At 34.9% G+C, this 17827-nt stretch overlaps 2 protein-coding genes across 2 annotated transcripts; one reads left to right on the forward strand and one right to left on the reverse strand.

The window, feature by feature from the left end:
• Positions 1-5157: 5157 nt before the first annotated feature.
• On the forward strand, positions 5158-7140 carry LOC115698782 (eukaryotic translation initiation factor 5A-2). Its single transcript, XM_030625956.2, has 5 exons — positions 5158-5655; positions 6206-6328; positions 6429-6485; positions 6597-6671; positions 6862-7140. Exons 1-5 carry the CDS (start codon positions 5533-5535, stop codon positions 6961-6963), a joined length of 480 nt encoding a protein of 159 aa, XP_030481816.1. The 5' UTR covers positions 5158-5532; the 3' UTR covers positions 6964-7140.
• LOC115698781 (isopentenyl phosphate kinase) lies at positions 6918-12106 on the reverse strand. Its single transcript, XM_030625955.2, has 12 exons — positions 11414-12106; positions 10574-10804; positions 10180-10277; positions 9821-9863; positions 9649-9710; positions 9478-9534; positions 9009-9044; positions 8846-8923; positions 8650-8716; positions 8479-8538; positions 8267-8370; positions 6918-8177 (listed from the first exon to the last, which is right to left on the reverse strand). Exons 1-12 carry the CDS (start codon positions 11640-11642, stop codon positions 8082-8084), a joined length of 1161 nt encoding a protein of 386 aa, XP_030481815.2. The 5' UTR covers positions 11643-12106; the 3' UTR covers positions 6918-8081.
• Positions 12107-17827: the final 5721 nt, after the last annotated feature.

A 17827-nucleotide genomic window follows, 5' to 3' on the forward strand; every position in this document is an offset into this window, starting at 1 on the left:
CATACATCAGTCTTGAACTTGTGAACGATATTCATAGTAATATGATTGAAGCATGCACAATGGCATGCTTCTGGGAAAACAACCTCAACAGTATGCTCAATGCTTTAATGCCTATCCGATATGAACATAAGGTTTTCAACCTCCCCAATGGCTTCCCTTAACTTCTGCAAGAAATACTTCTAAGAGTCGTGATTCTCACTGTCAACAATTGTAAAGGCTACCGAAAATAATTAGTTGTTTGTATCGTACGTAACAACAACTAACATTGTGCCCCCATACTTTGTCGTCAAGAATATTCCGTCAATACTAATCACAGGACGATAAAACTCAAATCCCCTCCTACAAGCATCGAGTGACCAGAAACAGTACTTGAATTGGTCATCTTCTCTCACAATGTCAGTAATAGTACTAGGATTCTTTTGTTCCAACATGTAGAAGTAACCATATAACTTCGTATAAGATTCTACTGGAGTACCCTTCACATACATAACTGCCTTCTCTCTGCACCTCCAAGCCTTCTCATAACTCATCTTGACGCCATACTCATCAAACATATCCCTCTGTATGTCTTTTGCCTTGTAGTTAATTCCATCTAATGTGTACTTGTTCTTAATAATGAGCCGAATAACTAACGGTGTTGCTTGACGGTGATCAAAATTTTTAGAATCCAAGTTACATGTGTGATCATTGTGGAACATATTAACCTCAAACATGTCACAATGTGCCTTCTTCTTCCCCCTTAATCTCTATTTATAATTTTCTTCCTTGCAAGTAGCGTAAAACACATCAGTGCCATACTTACTAACCATCCACTCAAAATTCTTTTTTAGTGCATACCTTCCCACTACATTTTTTAATTCTTCCTCGTTTTTGTACAACTTGCTAAGATATATCTCCTTGAAGGCGTACCACTAAGAGATGTTGTATACACATTATTTTTCTCTATGTCTTCCCTTGTCCGCATAAGAGGTTTGAATTTCGTACAAACTTCAAATTCAGATGCAAGAGTACTAATAAAAGGACCTAGCCGACTGCTACTAGTTCCTGGAGTTTGGCGATTCTCACTACGGGGGGTCTTCTTTGTTGCTCTCCTTGGTTGCTTAGAGTTAGTTCCATCCTCAGGGGAGGTACCTCTACAGCCACATCATCATCCCCACCCAAATCTACCATATGATCATTATTGTAAAAGGGAGCATCGAACTCATCTGAATGATCAAATGCGATATCAACTTTGCGATCATCTATATTAGTAGGAAGTTGCTCATTCAAACCAACTCCCAAATCAGTTTCAGGGACAAAGGTCCCAACCACACTTCGAGGGGTTACAGTTGGGGGAGCATTTGGAGGAGTAGGCTCCAAATTCACATTCTTCCTCACCTTAGTCACAAATAGTGGCAACAAGTTGTCCATACTCATTTTAGCCTTCATACTCAAGAACACTTGTAGTTGACTATCTTTCACTAAAACCTCCAGTGAAAACTTGGTGCCTTTCATGTACATGTAACAAACTTCTAATTTCAGTTCATACACCAAAGGGTTCACATCCAACTCTTTATACAAAACTTCACGCACCTTTTCCAGTGTAGTGTCACTGTCAAACATCATTGTCTTACTTGTTGCGAAATTGAATACCCACTTGAAACCTTCTACAACCCAAACGTCATCATATTGTATAGGCACAAATATAATTAAATATGTCCAAAAAAACCACAAACAACAAGTAAATAATATCGCACAATAATCGTACAAGAAAGCAATGATATCACATAATGTCGCACAAGAAACACAACAAGTAAGAAACCACCCAAACATCGCACAAAAATTGCCCATAAATTGCACAAAATCGCACTAGCATCGTTCAAATATCGCATAGATTCATCCCTAACCTCTAACTTTGGTTACAATTGCACAAAATTGCCAATTATTGTTTAAACATCGCAAGAAAATGAAAAACCCAAAAAAAACGCAAAAAATGAATCATAGTCTACTTTCAAATCAGAACATAAAGTGCACAAAATACAACCAAGAATGTGCATATCCATACAACATACACTAAGTATAACAAAAACCAATAATATTTTCCATAAAAGCACTTACCCAATGCTTTTAGGTGAGAAAAATGAATGTGGAGGTTGGTTGAGTGTGTGGGAGGTCCGACCTGAGGTCTAAGGTCGTGGTGGAGAAATAGACGTTTGACTTGAGGTCTGAGGTCGTGGTTGAGGTCTCAGAGAGAGAGAGAGAGAGAGAGAGAGAGAGAGAGAGAGAGAGAGAGAGAGAGAGAGAGAGAGAGAGAGAGAGAGAGAGAGAGAGAGAGAGAGATGAATGAGATTTTTTTTTTTAGTTTAGAAGAAGGGTATTTTCAAAATAAAAAAGAATTAAAAGAATGTTTAAATTTTTTTATAATATGGTAGTATAGTTATACAACATGTGTAATTTTTTAGTATAACATGTCAAATTTTCTGTTGGATATATTTTACGAGGATCTAGATTTACTAACAAGTATGTTTCATTAACATCCTAATATGAATTCTAAAACAATGAAATAAACACATATAAAGTTTAGGAAACCTTACATTGGGTGCAGCGGAATATAATGACTCCTTCCGTCCAGATATCTAGCCCTTGATTCCTTTCTGTAGCAGAGCATTATCAATATCTGAACCTGGATCTCTTTCTCTCCTTCCTTTGATGCTGAATCTCCTTCTTGTTGGTTGTTTTTCCACAGTCTTACACACTATGATTGAGATACCACTTGATGTGTGTGGGCACTCACTCATTCACTCAAGGGATTCGAAATTTAGAGAAGAAAAGAAGAGGGAAGTGGTTTCGGCTATAGAGAATAGGAGGCTCAATTTCATCTGACAAAGTTAAGTGTGAATGAGAGCCATCACTATCTATTTATAGGTAACCACCTAGGTTTAAGTTAGAACTATTTGGCATTAAAATAATGAAAAAATAAATGATAAAAGCCTATAAGTGTGGCCGGCCATGGGCCTTGGATAATGGGCCTCACTTATGCAATTTTGCTGTTTTATCATTTCTGCATCTCATTTTCTCAAAAATGCCAATTTTTAAATTCAACCATTTAAATGCCAATTCTAATTATTTAATAACTAAAAATTAATTATTAAATAATATTATCATTTAATGTATTTATTAATTAGACATATAAAGTCTCTTAATTAATAAATAAACCTAGAATCTCTTTTCTTTACAATTTCGCCCTTGCTTAGTGAAAATTCATAAAGTAGACATAGTCTAACTTTAGAATTATAATTGATTAATCAAAATCAATTAACTGAGTCTTACAAGCAGTATGGTCTCAACTAGTATGAGGACCATGGGTCTATATATCCGAGCTTCTAATAAGCAGATCAAGAATTTATATCTTAAATTCACTGACTTATTAATTCTTCGTTGAATCCACGCATAGAACTTAGAATTGTACTCTCAGTATATAGAACGCTCTATATGTTCCACGATATAGACACGTCATTAGTTATCCATTGTTATAACCCTAATGTGATCAATAATCCTCTATATAGATGATTTACACTGTAAAGGGATTAAATTACCGTAACACCCTACAATGTATTTTATCCTTAAAACACTTAACCCTGTATAAATGATATTTCAGCTAAGTGAAATGAGATCTCCACCATTTATTTTCGTTTGGTTAAGCTCGAAGGAAATCATCCTTTACTTTCTATTCGCCAGATAGAAGCTATAGATTCCATATTTATGTTAGCGCTCCCACTCAATTGCACTACCGTGTTCCCAAAATGTACGTATCACCCTGACCCAAAAGTAGGCTTAACTAACAAATCAAAGAACACGAATAACACTCTTGAGATTGAACCTAATCATATCAAGATTAAGATCATTTGATCTAGGATCAACAGGTGATATTGAATTGAATAGATATTACAGTAAATTCTAATATATCTAATTAAAGTTCAATATCGGTCCTTTCCGATGTATAGTCCATACATCCGATGCTGGTAAACTTTGCCAATGTCCTGGAAAGGACATAACACTTATCCAAGATGTAAGAATACCTATCGCTGATTATACCATGTCAGTCTAAATCCAGTGTGCTGACAAATCAGGGAATGAACTTTCGAACATATAATTAAGATTATATTCCACTGTGTTGACAACACTATAATCATTAACAAATTGATATGTTCTGGACTTAAATAGAATTCATACATTATGTACATATAATCATGAAATAAATCATGTGAACCATGCAACATTAAATGTTATTTATGATCTATATTAATAAGTAAATCTAATTATATTGAAATGAGTTTTATTTAGGGCATAAAACCCAACATTTTCCAATTGTAATTGGGGGCAAAGATAAAAAGAAGTGCACAAATCTGGCACATATTCTCACTGAAAGAAGAGAGTTCACACAAACAAAGCAGACTACCAAAAGTCGCTAGAGGGAGAAACCATGCAAGCCAACAAGCAACACTAACCAAAAGAAAGATCTAATCGGGCACTGAGCTACACACAATCCCCTCCACAACCACACAAACAAGCCTATGAGCACGACAAAACAAGACCACAGCTGAACCAGAAACAAGCTCCGAGAAACCGAAAACAAAAGACGAGGGAACACCAAGAATGACAAGCTACAACATCAGCCAGGAACAATCCCAAATCTCATGAAAGAACACAAAAACTCTCAATCCCGTTACTAGAACACCATACGGGGGGAACTAGAACATGGAGAAAGAAGGCTAGAAATCCATTCCCAACGTCCTGAGAAGCCACCGGAGCAACACCAACTAAGACAGGATCCTGACGAAAGGACGAGATTCAAAATCGCCTAGAACAAAGAGAACTAAAGGAAAAAGGCAACTAAAGTGAAAGAGCTATTAAGAACACTGCTGAACAAAACCACAATCTCACGACCACTAAAGCAGTCACAAGGAGCCAGAAACAGTGACGGAGGAACGACTCAAAGTCTCACGGCAAGACTCAAAGGGACGGGAATGCAAAGCAAAATCGCAAATTGTATGGAAAGAACAAGGGCAATTTCGGTTTTAGCGAGACTAGTATCATTGTATAGCTTTTGCCTATTTGAGGAATTTGGATGATGGCAAGTTTTCTAAAAAGAAATGAACATAAAAATAAAAAAGAAAATGAAAAAGTTACTGCCCTTTTGAGGAGGCGAATCGTGACAGAATCCCACATGCGCAAGCGTCACATAAACGCTGATTAATAAACATTTGATTCTCTTCAACTCATTCCATCCAACGGTGGAAAATCTCCAATTTCTCATCAGATATATACATTTTTATTATTTTATTTAAATATTTTGTTTTGAAACCCTAGGTTTTGTTTGAGATCAAGTCCGCAGCACTCCTCCTCATTTTCTTTCACAAATATTATTTCAAAACTTGTACCCATATATAAATTGTCTCATTTCTCATCTTCCTCAACCCTTCTTTTCTCTGCCTTCTTCCATTTTTTGGGGTTTTCTTCTTCTTCTTCTTCATCTTTTCCGCTCAATCAGCTATGTCGGACGAGGAGCACCAGTTTGAGTCCAAGGCCGACGCCGGAGCTTCCAAGACCTATCCTCAGCAAGCTGGTACTATCCGCAAGAATGGTTACATCGTCATTAAGGGCAGGCCCTGCAAGGTTCTCTTTATCATTTTCCTTTTATCAGATTGGATTCACTACGGATCTGGAACTTGGATTTTTATTCTTTATTATTTGTTATTTGTTCCAAATAAGCGATAAGATAAGGTTAAAGTTTGATTTTTTTTTTCTCATAATCTTTATTGGGTTTTTGTTGTTCGATGTTGTTTTGGTATATTGGGGTTTGACTGGGCTTGTGGTAGTGATAAGCGTCTGTGCTTTATGTGATAGCTTTCGGTCGAAAATGAGAAATTTGTTGTCTGGTATTAGAAAATGTTGGATTCGAAACCCTTTATTAAGTTTCTTATTGCATGTTTTGGGTCAATAATTTAGGGATTATTGAAGATAGCTTGTTATTTTTCCTTTGTTTCTGTTTCGTCGTGGCGGTTATATATAACTCACATGTTTGGATTGATTTAATTAAACGAATTATTAAAGAAAACTTTTGATGCAAGAAGGATCTTATCATGGAAATGATTGTTTATTGATTCTATTGATGAGTTTATTATTATTGTTCTAAAGAAAATCTTTGACTTTGCAATATTTACAGGTTGTTGAAGTTTCCACTTCCAAAACTGGAAAGCACGGTCACGCTAAGTGTCACTTTGTTGCCATTGATATCTTCACTGCAAAGAAGCTGGAAGATATTGTTCCATCTTCCCACAATTGTGATGTATGATCATTCTTTGCTCTTCTATTTTGTCTTGTTTGTGTTATCGTTTTGACACCTTTTCTTATCTCACTTTATCCATTCTCGTGTCTTTTTATTGCAGGTCCCTCATGTCAATCGTACTGACTACCAGCTGATTGATATTTCTGAGGATGGATTTGTAAGATTTATTTCCTTTTTTTACTACTTTTGGGTCATATTTGTTCACCCCTTTCTTGTATTGTTTCACTAGTCATTTCAACTTGGGCTAACTTGAGTTATGATATTTTAGGTGAGTCTGCTTACTGATAATGGAAATACCAAGGATGACCTGAAGCTTCCAACTGATGACAGTCTGCTCACGCAGGTTTGTTGATATGAATGACTTCTGCTAAATCTGTGTCAATATCTCTGTAGACATTGATGTGTCATTAATTATGCTCTTTTGGGAATTGATGTGTCAGTTTATCTATTCTGGCCTTGCAACGCTGATAGAAATTTTTAGGTGGTGATTATTATAGCTAATAATTAATGGTCATGGCTTTGGAATTGTACAGATCAAGGATGGATTTGCTGATGGGAAGGATCTTGTCGTGTCTGTCATGTCTGCAATGGGAGAGGAGCAGATCTGTGCCCTTAAGGACATTGGCCCCAAGTAGTTCATTGCGTGTTGCTCTATCAAAACTCAAAATGTTTTTTTATCTTAAGACCATAAATTTATTGTGATACAGCTTTGTTGTTGATGGTGGTTTTATTTGCTTTGAGAATATGTGGTCACGTTTTATTTTATTTTTCCTGCAAATTATTCTGAATGAGATGTTACCAAAATTATCATATTCAACTTCAATATTTTTTTTAATGTTGTATGAACCGGCAAAACGTGCAATCCAATCTTTGTATTTGTATCTAATTTGCCAGTATTGGCAAATTAAGTCAGCTATTTTGCCAGTATTGGCAGTTAACTCAGCTAAAAGAGTAATTCGCCCTGCTTAGTAGTTAGTATACTGATTCCAAGTTTTGATATAGATTGTAGGTTACGACTTTCGAGGGTACGTCAACCAAACAATTTTTGCTTGCGACTTTCCAGGATTGATCCTAGTCTTGTTTTGCTTTGGGTTTCTTTATTTTGGGTTTGTATGACACGAACTTGCAATTTTTCAATTCAAAATGAAAAGAGCAAGCCATTATTATTAATAGCGAATTGTCTGTCCAAGGCAAGTTTTTGTTTCTTGTGTCGTATTTGCTCTATGCTCGAGGCGGAGTTTATGCTATGGTCGTTGTGTGACTAAAAGCATTCCATTTGATTAGTTGGCCCGGATAGAACGATGCAATTATGTCCTGTTGTTTTATTTATCTGGGCTTGTTTGGGGCTTTCAAATAACTTCAAATCTCTATCTTTTGGTGATGGCTGCAGAACCCTAACCATGCTCTTCACCACGATCCAAATGTGTCTATATAACTGGGTCAATAAAATAAATTTCGAAGAAAATACATGAAAATGTGAGCGTATTAGGTAGAGTTATATTCATCAGTAGGCAGGCAAACGAAAAAGTACTTGAAACTAGAATGATCTAATGTCTAGCAGATTGAGTGAACTCAAGTACGTGCTTGCAGTATGAATGTCAGAATTTGACGTGTCTTCATCTCATTTTCCCCACAAAATAAGAGATTTAGAGTCTCATGGAAGTTTCAACCGTGAGTTTTGTGCGCTTCATCAAGTTAATGGCTCATGTGGACAAAAGAATAAAAAAAGTTATTTTATTCAATTTAAGTTAGATCATTTTGAAAATCGAATTACTGTCCCAAGCCAGTCTTCAGGAACATTGCCTCTCAATTCACCACGCAATGCCCTCAAAGAATGGTTTGTTCCCGCCTGTAATGAAGATAAATATTTCAACACCCCGAATATGATATATGAACTGAGGAAAACAAAGACAAGTTTCTTTGAAAAACATAAGTTACCTTGACTATGTAGACATCTATCCCAAGTCTTGCAATCATGGCAGCTTCCAAAATCTTGGTCTCCATGCCCCCTGTTGTGTCGTGAGCTGCTACATCTGTTTTCACTGCAATGATAACCAACGAACTGGGTATTTTGAAATTGTTGTTTTGTATCCTGAAACTGTCATCTAGTATTGTGATATAAAACACAAAAACAGTTGACTTTTACTAACCTTTACTTATGTTCTCAAGTGTTGGCTTCACAACTGACCAGCTCCCATCTTCATGCACTTCTGTTGATTACATTGTTTTCTTTTAAGTAAGAGAAATAATTCCACAAATTCAATTCACTATTACAAAACGCATTTTGGTCTAAGAAAGCAAGGTTTTGAAAGATGCATTACCAATTTCTCTCAACAGCACTGCAGTGCTATCCAATGGTGGTCGGTCGTATACCCCAAGAACATCTGTCTTTAATCCACATAAAATGACAGAACAAAATTATGGTCCATTCATGTTGTTGTTCCAAGAATAAAAAGTTATGGTCCCTTCCTAAAATGTCAAATATGCGAGTGCAAGTTATTACTCATGAGTAAATACCATAAAAACTACGAATTCGGGCTTGAAGTGTGCTGCCAGATGTCGTATGATAACATCTCCACTCAGTATGGTGCATCCCTGATTAAGAAAGTCAATGAGCTAGACATCCTTACGATTGAACTACAGAACTTAGAGTTGATTAATTTAAACAGAGGGACCACACCAGTTCATCATCAAGTACAGCATCTCCATGGGTAACCTATTAAGAAGATATTCGCGCATTAGTCAGCACACAAGGATGTACAAGGTGGATATGTATTCTGTTGCAATCTTCAAGAATTGTATACACTATGACATGAGCATGGCCAATTTCAATAATTAAATAATGTGATTTGCCATCAAACCCAAGTACACTAAACCAATCCCCTAATGTGTGTTTTTCTTAAGAAGCATTGGGTCTCATAACAAACCTCCCATCAAGAAATGCCTCCACACATTTATAAACTTTATTGAAGGACTCTAGCTCTGTTGATATATTACAGTGGTCAATTTCAAAGAGAATTCTGATGGTGGATTTCTATTAGTTTGTATTTCATGCCACTCAAAGCATAAAAAAGATTTAAACAGTAAGAAGCTAGGTAAGCTAATTATGATGAAAGAAGTGTCAGAATAATTATAGGCCAAAAACTTACAGGTACAAAACCAGAATCAATAGCATTAGTCATTGCAGATAAATCAGCTGAAGCTATCTGTCAAAATAACAAGTGTTTAAACTTATAAAACATTTAATGACCCTTTCCCTTCAGAAAAGGTAAAAATGAGTAATTTTAGAATACTATGCCAAGAGTAATAAAGTTACTCACATTTCTCATATTGGTTGACCATCCACATGAAAATGGAGACACTCCAACAGAAGGAATACCCTCTGAAACAAAAGTGCAGACAAACTAAATTGACTTTATCTGATATATTTATCAAAATAGTGAATTTGAAAGAGAAATGGTCATCACTAAATTGTATTAAATGGTTTGTCACCTCTGGCTAGAGCTCTAACAATTTCATGATTGAGCTTTGTAACCTGTAAGACCATCAAGAAATTATCAAAATAAGTATAGAGATCTTGTTATTTATGAATAATATGAGAGAGAAAGGTTTCAACAAAAAAAAGAAAAGAAAGGAATGAGAGAAAGGCAGATCAAATTTTAAGATGACTAAAGTTTCGAAAGACAGAAACACAGCAACTCAAGAAGCTGACTTTTATTAGGACAAAAGTGTCATAAATGTCTACTTTATCCATCATTATCTTCAATAACTTTGCAAGTTTCCAGTGTTTAGTAGTGGATGAATTTAAAACTTCAAAAGAATCACAAGAAATAAAAGGATTCAAGTCTTACAGAAATGCGCGTAGCAACAAAACCAGCCTTAACAAGAGGTTTGTTCAGTCCTCCTTTATGAACCCCAGATTTACTAGCTTGAAAGTGCCCAAAAGAACCTGAGGCCATAGTTGTGGAAGACAAAACTTCTTATTGCATATCTTCAATTTAAGTTTTCTTATGTGGTGAATTCTACAAATAAAGATGTTCCTATAGTGTTGTTTTCATATGATCATAAACCATATAAAACACAAATATCAAAGCTTTGGTTTCTAAAGCCTAAAGGATCAAGTTTGAGGTCTGATTTTGAGAACCTTTTACTAAGGATCAACAGGTAAAATTATATGTAATATGAATACCCATTATTCAATCTCATATATTTCAACTTGTGAATGAAGCTTTCCACAAAACTAACCTGCACCGTGAACAACAATAAATGAGCTGGAATCCATTGCTGGCACAGCACTAAAATCATTTATGCTGCATGAAATTTCTGATTCTCCAGCTCCTTTGCTCCAATCCATCCCAAGAATCTTGCCAGAAGGCGACTGCACATTCATGGATTCCCTCAGCTGCAATGAAACCTCCTTGAGGTTTTCATCATGTATTGTCTCTAGTTCATTCTTGCAAGTAATTGCTGCCCCCCCTGCTCCATTAAATTACGAAAGTGGGATGTTGTAAAAAGCATTAACAAAACTATTTGCCAATGCATTCTATAATTGTACATTAATCAAACTGACCCCAATTACCCCAAAGCAAACAAAATATACGGACCCTGTATTCACAATCACCCATTTGTCTAAATAGCCTAGTGAACTTGTGAGTATCTGATTTGTGGTAACCAGTGTAATGGGTACAAATTTAATTACTGTACACTGAACCCAGTAAGATCCTCATCCCACAACCAACTATTGTAAATTCACAATACACTCATTAATCTAATCTAAATAGCCAAGTGAACTTATGAGTACCTTATCTTTGGTAACCAGCGGAATGGGTACTAATTTAATTACTGTACAGTGAATCCAGCAAGATCCTCCCAAAACCAACTACTGTATTTCACAACACACCCATTAATCTAATAAGCTAAGTGAGCATGTAAGAACCTTATTTGTGTTAATTAGTGCAATGGTTCTCTTAAAATATCAATAAATTTAACACTTTCTATGGGATCATATCACAATAAATATAAACGACTATTAATTTATTGAAAAAGGAAAACAAAATCTAATACTAAATATATAAGATGACAGACCGAGCTTGACGATGCATCTGATTGGTGTTGAGAGATTGATGGAGGCGCTTTGTTCCATGGTTTGGTTTTTTTTCTCCATTTCTCGATTTTGTTTTGTTTTGTTTGAAAATGCTTTGCTTTTGGTTTTCGGAAACGCTTCTTTACTGAGTAGTTTGGTCCTAAATTTGTGCCAAGTTGTGGGAGTGCCACGTGGTTTATATTCAACTAAATACTCTTGTCTGCTGGACATGTATTACTTTTCCATCTTCCGAATAAAGTGGACTTATGCAGATGTTAAGTGAAATTTCCCGTAAGTTATCAAAAAAATAAAAACAAAAAAAAAAGGTGAAATTTCCCGTATAAATGATGAGTTTCCTATCTGGTAAGGTGTGTTTGGCGTAGTTTCCAAAGAAGATTAAATTGGCGCCAAACTCTCAACTTTTTTTTTTTTGAAGGAGCTACAACCAAAGAGAAAGCAAACGGGAAGTAGCAGCCCAAAGAGTAGAAACAATGTTTCTCAACTAATAGTCTAATAGTCCTCGTCGAGCCGAAGAGCTTCCCTAACAAGAACATGTGCAACATTTTTGACAGATCTTGGAATGTACTTGAGGGAGACTGAAGGGAGAAGAGACATGGACTAGCGGATCAGATCCACAACTTTGTTCGTGGTACCAAATAGCAATTAAGCCTCAACCTATTTTTAAGAATTCCTATAAGTCACCCTTATCATATGGTATAATTAAGTATGTACTTCTATATAACTTAAAAAAAAATATATCTTTAGATCGTTAACAAATCATAAAATGTCATTTATAAAAGGTATTAAATATTATTGTACTCAATAATAATGCTCTTTATTATTATTTTTTTTAATGTGTAAACCTTTAAAATCACTTATTTTTTCATCTAATTTTCTCATTTACTTATTATGTTAGACTTTTCACATGGCACTTATACATTGATTTAAATTATTTGAAAAACTTTAAAATTAAAAAGTTATTTTTAAAATTTTAAATAATAAAATAAATTATCAATGAAACTTGTCAGTATATATTTATCTATATTACTCGTGTGTGAATAATATGTAGTATTCATATTACATTTAAAATAAATGTTAGAAATAAATAATAATTTTAATATTACATTTAAAATAAATGTTATAAAATAAATAATAATTTTAATATATAATAAATAAATAATAAATGAAACTTGTCAGTATATATTAAATAATAATTTTAATAATTTGATCAATTATTAGTGTGATTTATCAAATAATAATAAAATAAATCATTTTAAAATTTAAAAATATATACTTTTTTAAACTTTTTTTTTAAACAAATATCTTATAACTAATTAATGAAATAAAAATAATACTATTAGAGTTAGTTATTATTGTTAATTAGTGATTAATTAGATGGTAAAGTTAGTTAGTCTTTCTTCCTTCCTAACTAACTAAGCTCCGTTGGCTACATATATAGACTGCCCTGTATTCATTTTTTCAATCAATGAGAAATAACAGATTTCAATTCTTTTCTTCTTTCTGTTTCTTTCTCTCATATGGTATCAGAAGTTTCTCTGCCCACTGCTTCCATGGCTAGACATTCCACTCGATCGCAAGATGGTGCTCCTTTATCCTTGGTCAACACACCAGCAACTGATATCATGTTCGATCCACCTGCTGCTGCTCCTACCATGAACAATTCAGCTGTTCCTCGAAGAAATATCAATGCTAGATCTCCATCGCAGAGCAATTCCAATCCAGAAAATTAAATATAGCCAACATGGGGATGTTGACAGGTTCAAAGCTCGCATTATTGCCAAAGGTTTCAACCAAAGGCAAGGCATTGATTTTTCACAAACTTATGCCCCTATTGCAAGTTCAATACTTTAAAAATATTCTTGGCCCATGCTGCCATGTATAATTGGCATATTCACCAATTAGACATAAACAATGCCTTCCTCCATGGGGACCTTCATGAAGAAGTTTATACTGTTAGAATATATTTTACCAGGATCTAGATTTATTACCATGTATGTTATTTAACATCCTAAATATGAATTTCTAAAACAATGTAAATAAACACATATAAAGTTTCAGAAACCTTACAGTGGGTGTAGCGGAATATTAATGGCTTGTTGTATCCTGTCTATAGCAGGGTATCACCAAGATCTGAATCCGAATGTCCTTCTCTTGATTCTGGATTCTTCATAGCCTTACACACTATGATTGAGTTACCACTTGATGTGTGTGGGCACTTACTCTATCACTCAAGGTATGAAAAATATGAAGAGAGGAAGAGAAGGTTTAGTTCGAAAATAATAGAAGAGAAGGCTCAGGAAAATTTGATTGAAGGTGAATTTTCATCATCATTTAGTGTGAGCCATCACTATCTATTTATAGGCAACCACGTAGGTTTAGGTTAGAATTAATTAGGCATTAAAATATTGAAGACATTAAATGGAAAATCCTTCCCGAGTGGCCGGCCATAGGATGTGGACCCCCACTTTGGTATTTTCCCAATTTTCTATAATTTTTTCCTTATTTTCTCAAAAATATCATTTTTCCAATTTTAGCCACTTAAATGCCAAAACTATTTATTTAATAATTAAAATTAATTATCAAATAAAATTGTCATTTAATATATTTATTAATTAGACTTAATAAAGTCTATTAATTAATAAATAATCCCTTGAACTTCTTTTCTTCACATTTAAGCCCTTGCTTCGTGAAAATTCATAAACTAGACATAGTCTAATTTTAGAATTATAATTGATTAATTAAAATAAATTATCCGAGTCTTACAAGCAGTATGGTCTCAACTAGTATGGGGACCATGGGGTTATACAACCTAGCTTCCAATAAGCAGAACTAGAATTTACCAAGTAAATTCCCTGACTTATTAATTCCTTATTGCATCCACCATAGAACTTGGAATTGCACTCTCAGTCATATAGAACGCTCTACATGTTCCACGATATAGATACGCTATAAATATTTAACCATCGTTCTAATCTTAATAATCAAAGATCCTCTATAGATGATTTACACCGAGTCGGGATAAATTTACTGTTTCACCCCTTAATGTATTTTATCATTAAAACACTTAGCTTCCTATAAATGATGTTTCAGTGAGCTAATATAATTACTGAAACAAGAGCTCTTCCATTTATCTCTATTAAGCCAAGCTCGAAGGAAATCATCGTTTCACTTCTATGTCCAGATAGAAGCTATAGATTCCATATCTATGTTTAGCGCTTCCACTCAATTGTACTATCATGTTCCCAAAATGTACGTATCACCTTGACCAAAAAGTAGGCTTAACGAACAAATCAAAGAACATGAATAACACTCCTGAGATTGAACCTAAGCATGTCAGGATTAAGATATTTTGATCTAAGATCAATTAGTGATATTGACTCAGAAAGATACAATGGTAAGATTATAATATCTCAACCAAGATCAATACCGGTCCCATTCCAATGTATACTCCATACATTCGAAACTAGCATACTTTGCCAATGTTCTGGAAAGAACATAACACTTGATGTAAAGTGTAAGTACACTTCATCGCTGATTATCACATCAGTGTAAATCCAATGCACTGATGAAACAGGGACTTTGTCTTTTGAAGCATATAATCACAATCACATTCCACTGTGTTGACATCACTATAATTGTAAATGTCTATATGTTCTGGACTTAACAGATTTTGTATATATTAAACCATAAACATGAAAACTACATGTAAACATAAATGACTTCTAATCTTTTATTGATAACAAATCAGATTAGATTAAGATGGGTTTTATTTAGGGCATAAAATCCCAACAAGGCATGCCACCGATAACTCATGTCAAGACCTGAATCAGCAAGCAATGTTAATCTAGTTTCTATAACATGTCTATATTTCCTTTCCACTCTTCTATTTTGCTCATGAATGTGTGCGTAAGACAGCTGAAATTTAATTCCTTGGTCAGTTAGAAACTTCTCAAATGGTATATATTCACTTCCTTCATCAGCTTGTACAACCTTAATTGGTAAGTTGAATTTTTTTTCAACTAGACTTTTGAATCTTATGAACACTTCAAAGGCTTGAGATTTTAGTGTTAAGGAAAAGATCCAAGAGAATCTGCTGTAGTCATCAATAAATATAATGTCATATTTATAGTTGTCTTTGGAGACAACATGTGATGGTCTCCAAAGATCAGTATGGACAAGTTCTAATGGTTGAGAGGCTCTACTAGATGATAGGGAGAAAGAAAGTTTATGGATTTCCCTAGTTGATAGGAATTACAAAACTTAAGATGCTTAAGAGAGTGTGCTATGTTGGATGTAGACAATATTTTGCTTAGCGTTGCAGGTGCTAGATGTCCTAGTTTGCTATGTCACAAATTTATATCACTATGCAAAGTAGTATTAAAGACATTAGGGACATATTAGCATTATTCGAACAAAGATCATCTTTATTGATAGAAAAATTGTTACAAGATGAAACTGCAGTAATAATTGAATTACAACATGAAGTAAACGATGCTATTTTATTACAAGTGATATTACATGAAGCTAGAATAGAAGTGGCAAGATCACACTCAAGAGAGTGACTGAACAATTTGGAGTGATCATCCCCTAACAGGTACAAATCATTCTTGAGAATCCCTTTGAGTAGGACAACACCTGATTGTTTGTCCTTGACAAAACAACAAGATTTGTGGAATTCAAATAAAATATCATTATCTCTAGTTAATTTGGAAACACTAACCATGTTTTTGGTAATTAAAGGGACATGTAAGACAAAAATTGAAGTTTTAAAGGATTTGAACTAAGAGGAAAGAGTAGTTTTACCAATGTGAGAGATAAGAAATTTTTACCATCTCCTACAGCAACAGATTCTTGGCCAGTGTAGGGAGTAGCAGAATCCAAAGTTTCCATAGCAAAGGCAACATGATTAGTTACTCCAGTGTCCACATACCAGCTAACATCATCACCAAAGTCTGGAAGAGTTTGAGTGACATGTGCTTGATGATCATGGCCACCACCTTGTTCTGTGAGATTGACTTGTGGTTGAGGTAAGGCCTCTTTTGGGGTCACCCAATTCTTGTCAAATATGTAATGGTAGATTGGTGCAGTGTGCCCATATTTCAGGCATAGCTGACACAGAGGCCTATTGGTTGAAGGAGGTCAACCATAGTTTTGAGGAGGCAATCTTGATTGGTTTTCACCATTAATGACTCTGCCAGAGGCAAAAGGATGACGATAAGGGCCATTTCTTGATCAAAAGGTGAGATTGGCAGCCTCTTATTAGAAAGATCCATCATGGATGTGTGTCGTTCAAGTTGAGTCTCATGAGACATGAGAAGAGCATGGACTTCTTCCAATGTAAGAGCATCACTTCAAGAGGTGATGCTAGAAACAATAGGATCAAACTCTGGTCCCAGGCCATTGAGCAAATGAAGAATGAGATCAAGATCAATGATTGAATGACCAACAATAGCTAAAGAATCACAAATTGACTTGATATTATCAACATAGTCAGAGATCCTGAGGTTACCTTTGTGAATGTTGGATAATTATCCTTTGAGCTGAAGTAACCGAGCTTTCGCTTGACTGGAAAACTTTTGCTCAAGGGTCATCCAAACAGCATGGGAGGAGTTGTAGTTAGAGACTGTTCCAAGAATCACTTTAGTCATTGATGATCTGAGCCAAGAAAGTAACAATTGATCTTTCTTTCGTCATTGAAGATACATCCGATTGGGATCACCATTGATAAGATTTTGTGGAGGACTGATACTGGTAAACAATATCTCATCGAGGTCATGACCAATGACCATGGGAACAACTTGAGATTTCCAAGCAAGAAAGTTAGCTCGATCGAGCTTGGTTGTAAGATAAGACGTTAAGGAATTCGAGAAAGGATTTCATTGAGGAGGAGCAGCAGCAGGGGGTGGCGCCTGAGGCCTAGGATCAGTGATGCCAAGTGGAGACGAATTGTTGTCGGAGGAAGCCATGGACGTGAGAGGTGCTCCGATACCATGAAACAACAGACACAGAGTGCAAGGAAAGGAAAACAGAGATAGAGTGTAAGAGAAAAGCCTCAGAACCAAGAATACTTACTTAAACATTCTGAGGAGGAAAACATTTTATTTGTAGTGTATGTTAAGACAAAATACAAACTAGAATTCTGTTACAATAGAATTCGTTAGAAATTGTGACACAGAAAATAAAAACTTAACCAACAAAACTTAATTGATTATCAGGTCTGAAGGAAGTACTGTTGAACTGATTGAAGGATAATCATTAATCGTGATGTAGTGGTTGAATCTAATAGCTTGGTTATTGTACAAGCCACTAGAAGTTCTGTTAGAATGACTTATGCATTTGGTATACTATTGAATGTTAGGTTTTGTTGTCTTTTTTACATAATATAAATTTATGTT

The sequence above is a fragment of the Cannabis sativa genome, chromosome 8, assembly GCF_029168945.1.
Source record: "Cannabis sativa cultivar Pink pepper isolate KNU-18-1 chromosome 8, ASM2916894v1, whole genome shotgun sequence".
Lineage (NCBI taxonomy): Eukaryota > Viridiplantae > Streptophyta > Magnoliopsida > Rosales > Cannabaceae > Cannabis > Cannabis sativa.

Coding starts and splice junctions, on each gene's coding strand:
- LOC115698781 (XM_030625955.2), bottom strand. CDS start 11,642: ATGTCCAGCAGACAAGAGTATTTAGTTGAATATAAACCACGTGGCACT. Junction 9,045..9,477: donor TTGATTCTGGTTTTGTACCT/GTAAGTTTTTGG, acceptor TCTTCTTAATAG/GTTACCCATGGAGATGCTGT. Junction 8,178..8,266: donor TAGATGTCTACATAGTCAAG/GTAACTTATGTT, acceptor TCTTCATTACAG/GCGGGAACAAACCATTCTTT.
- LOC115698782 (XM_030625956.2), top strand. CDS start 5,533: ATGTCGGACGAGGAGCACCAGTTTGAGTCCAAGGCCGACGCCGGAGCT. Junction 6,329..6,428: donor CATCTTCCCACAATTGTGAT/GTATGATCATTC, acceptor TTTTTATTGCAG/GTCCCTCATGTCAATCGTAC. Junction 6,672..6,861: donor ATGACAGTCTGCTCACGCAG/GTTTGTTGATAT, acceptor GGAATTGTACAG/ATCAAGGATGGATTTGCTGA.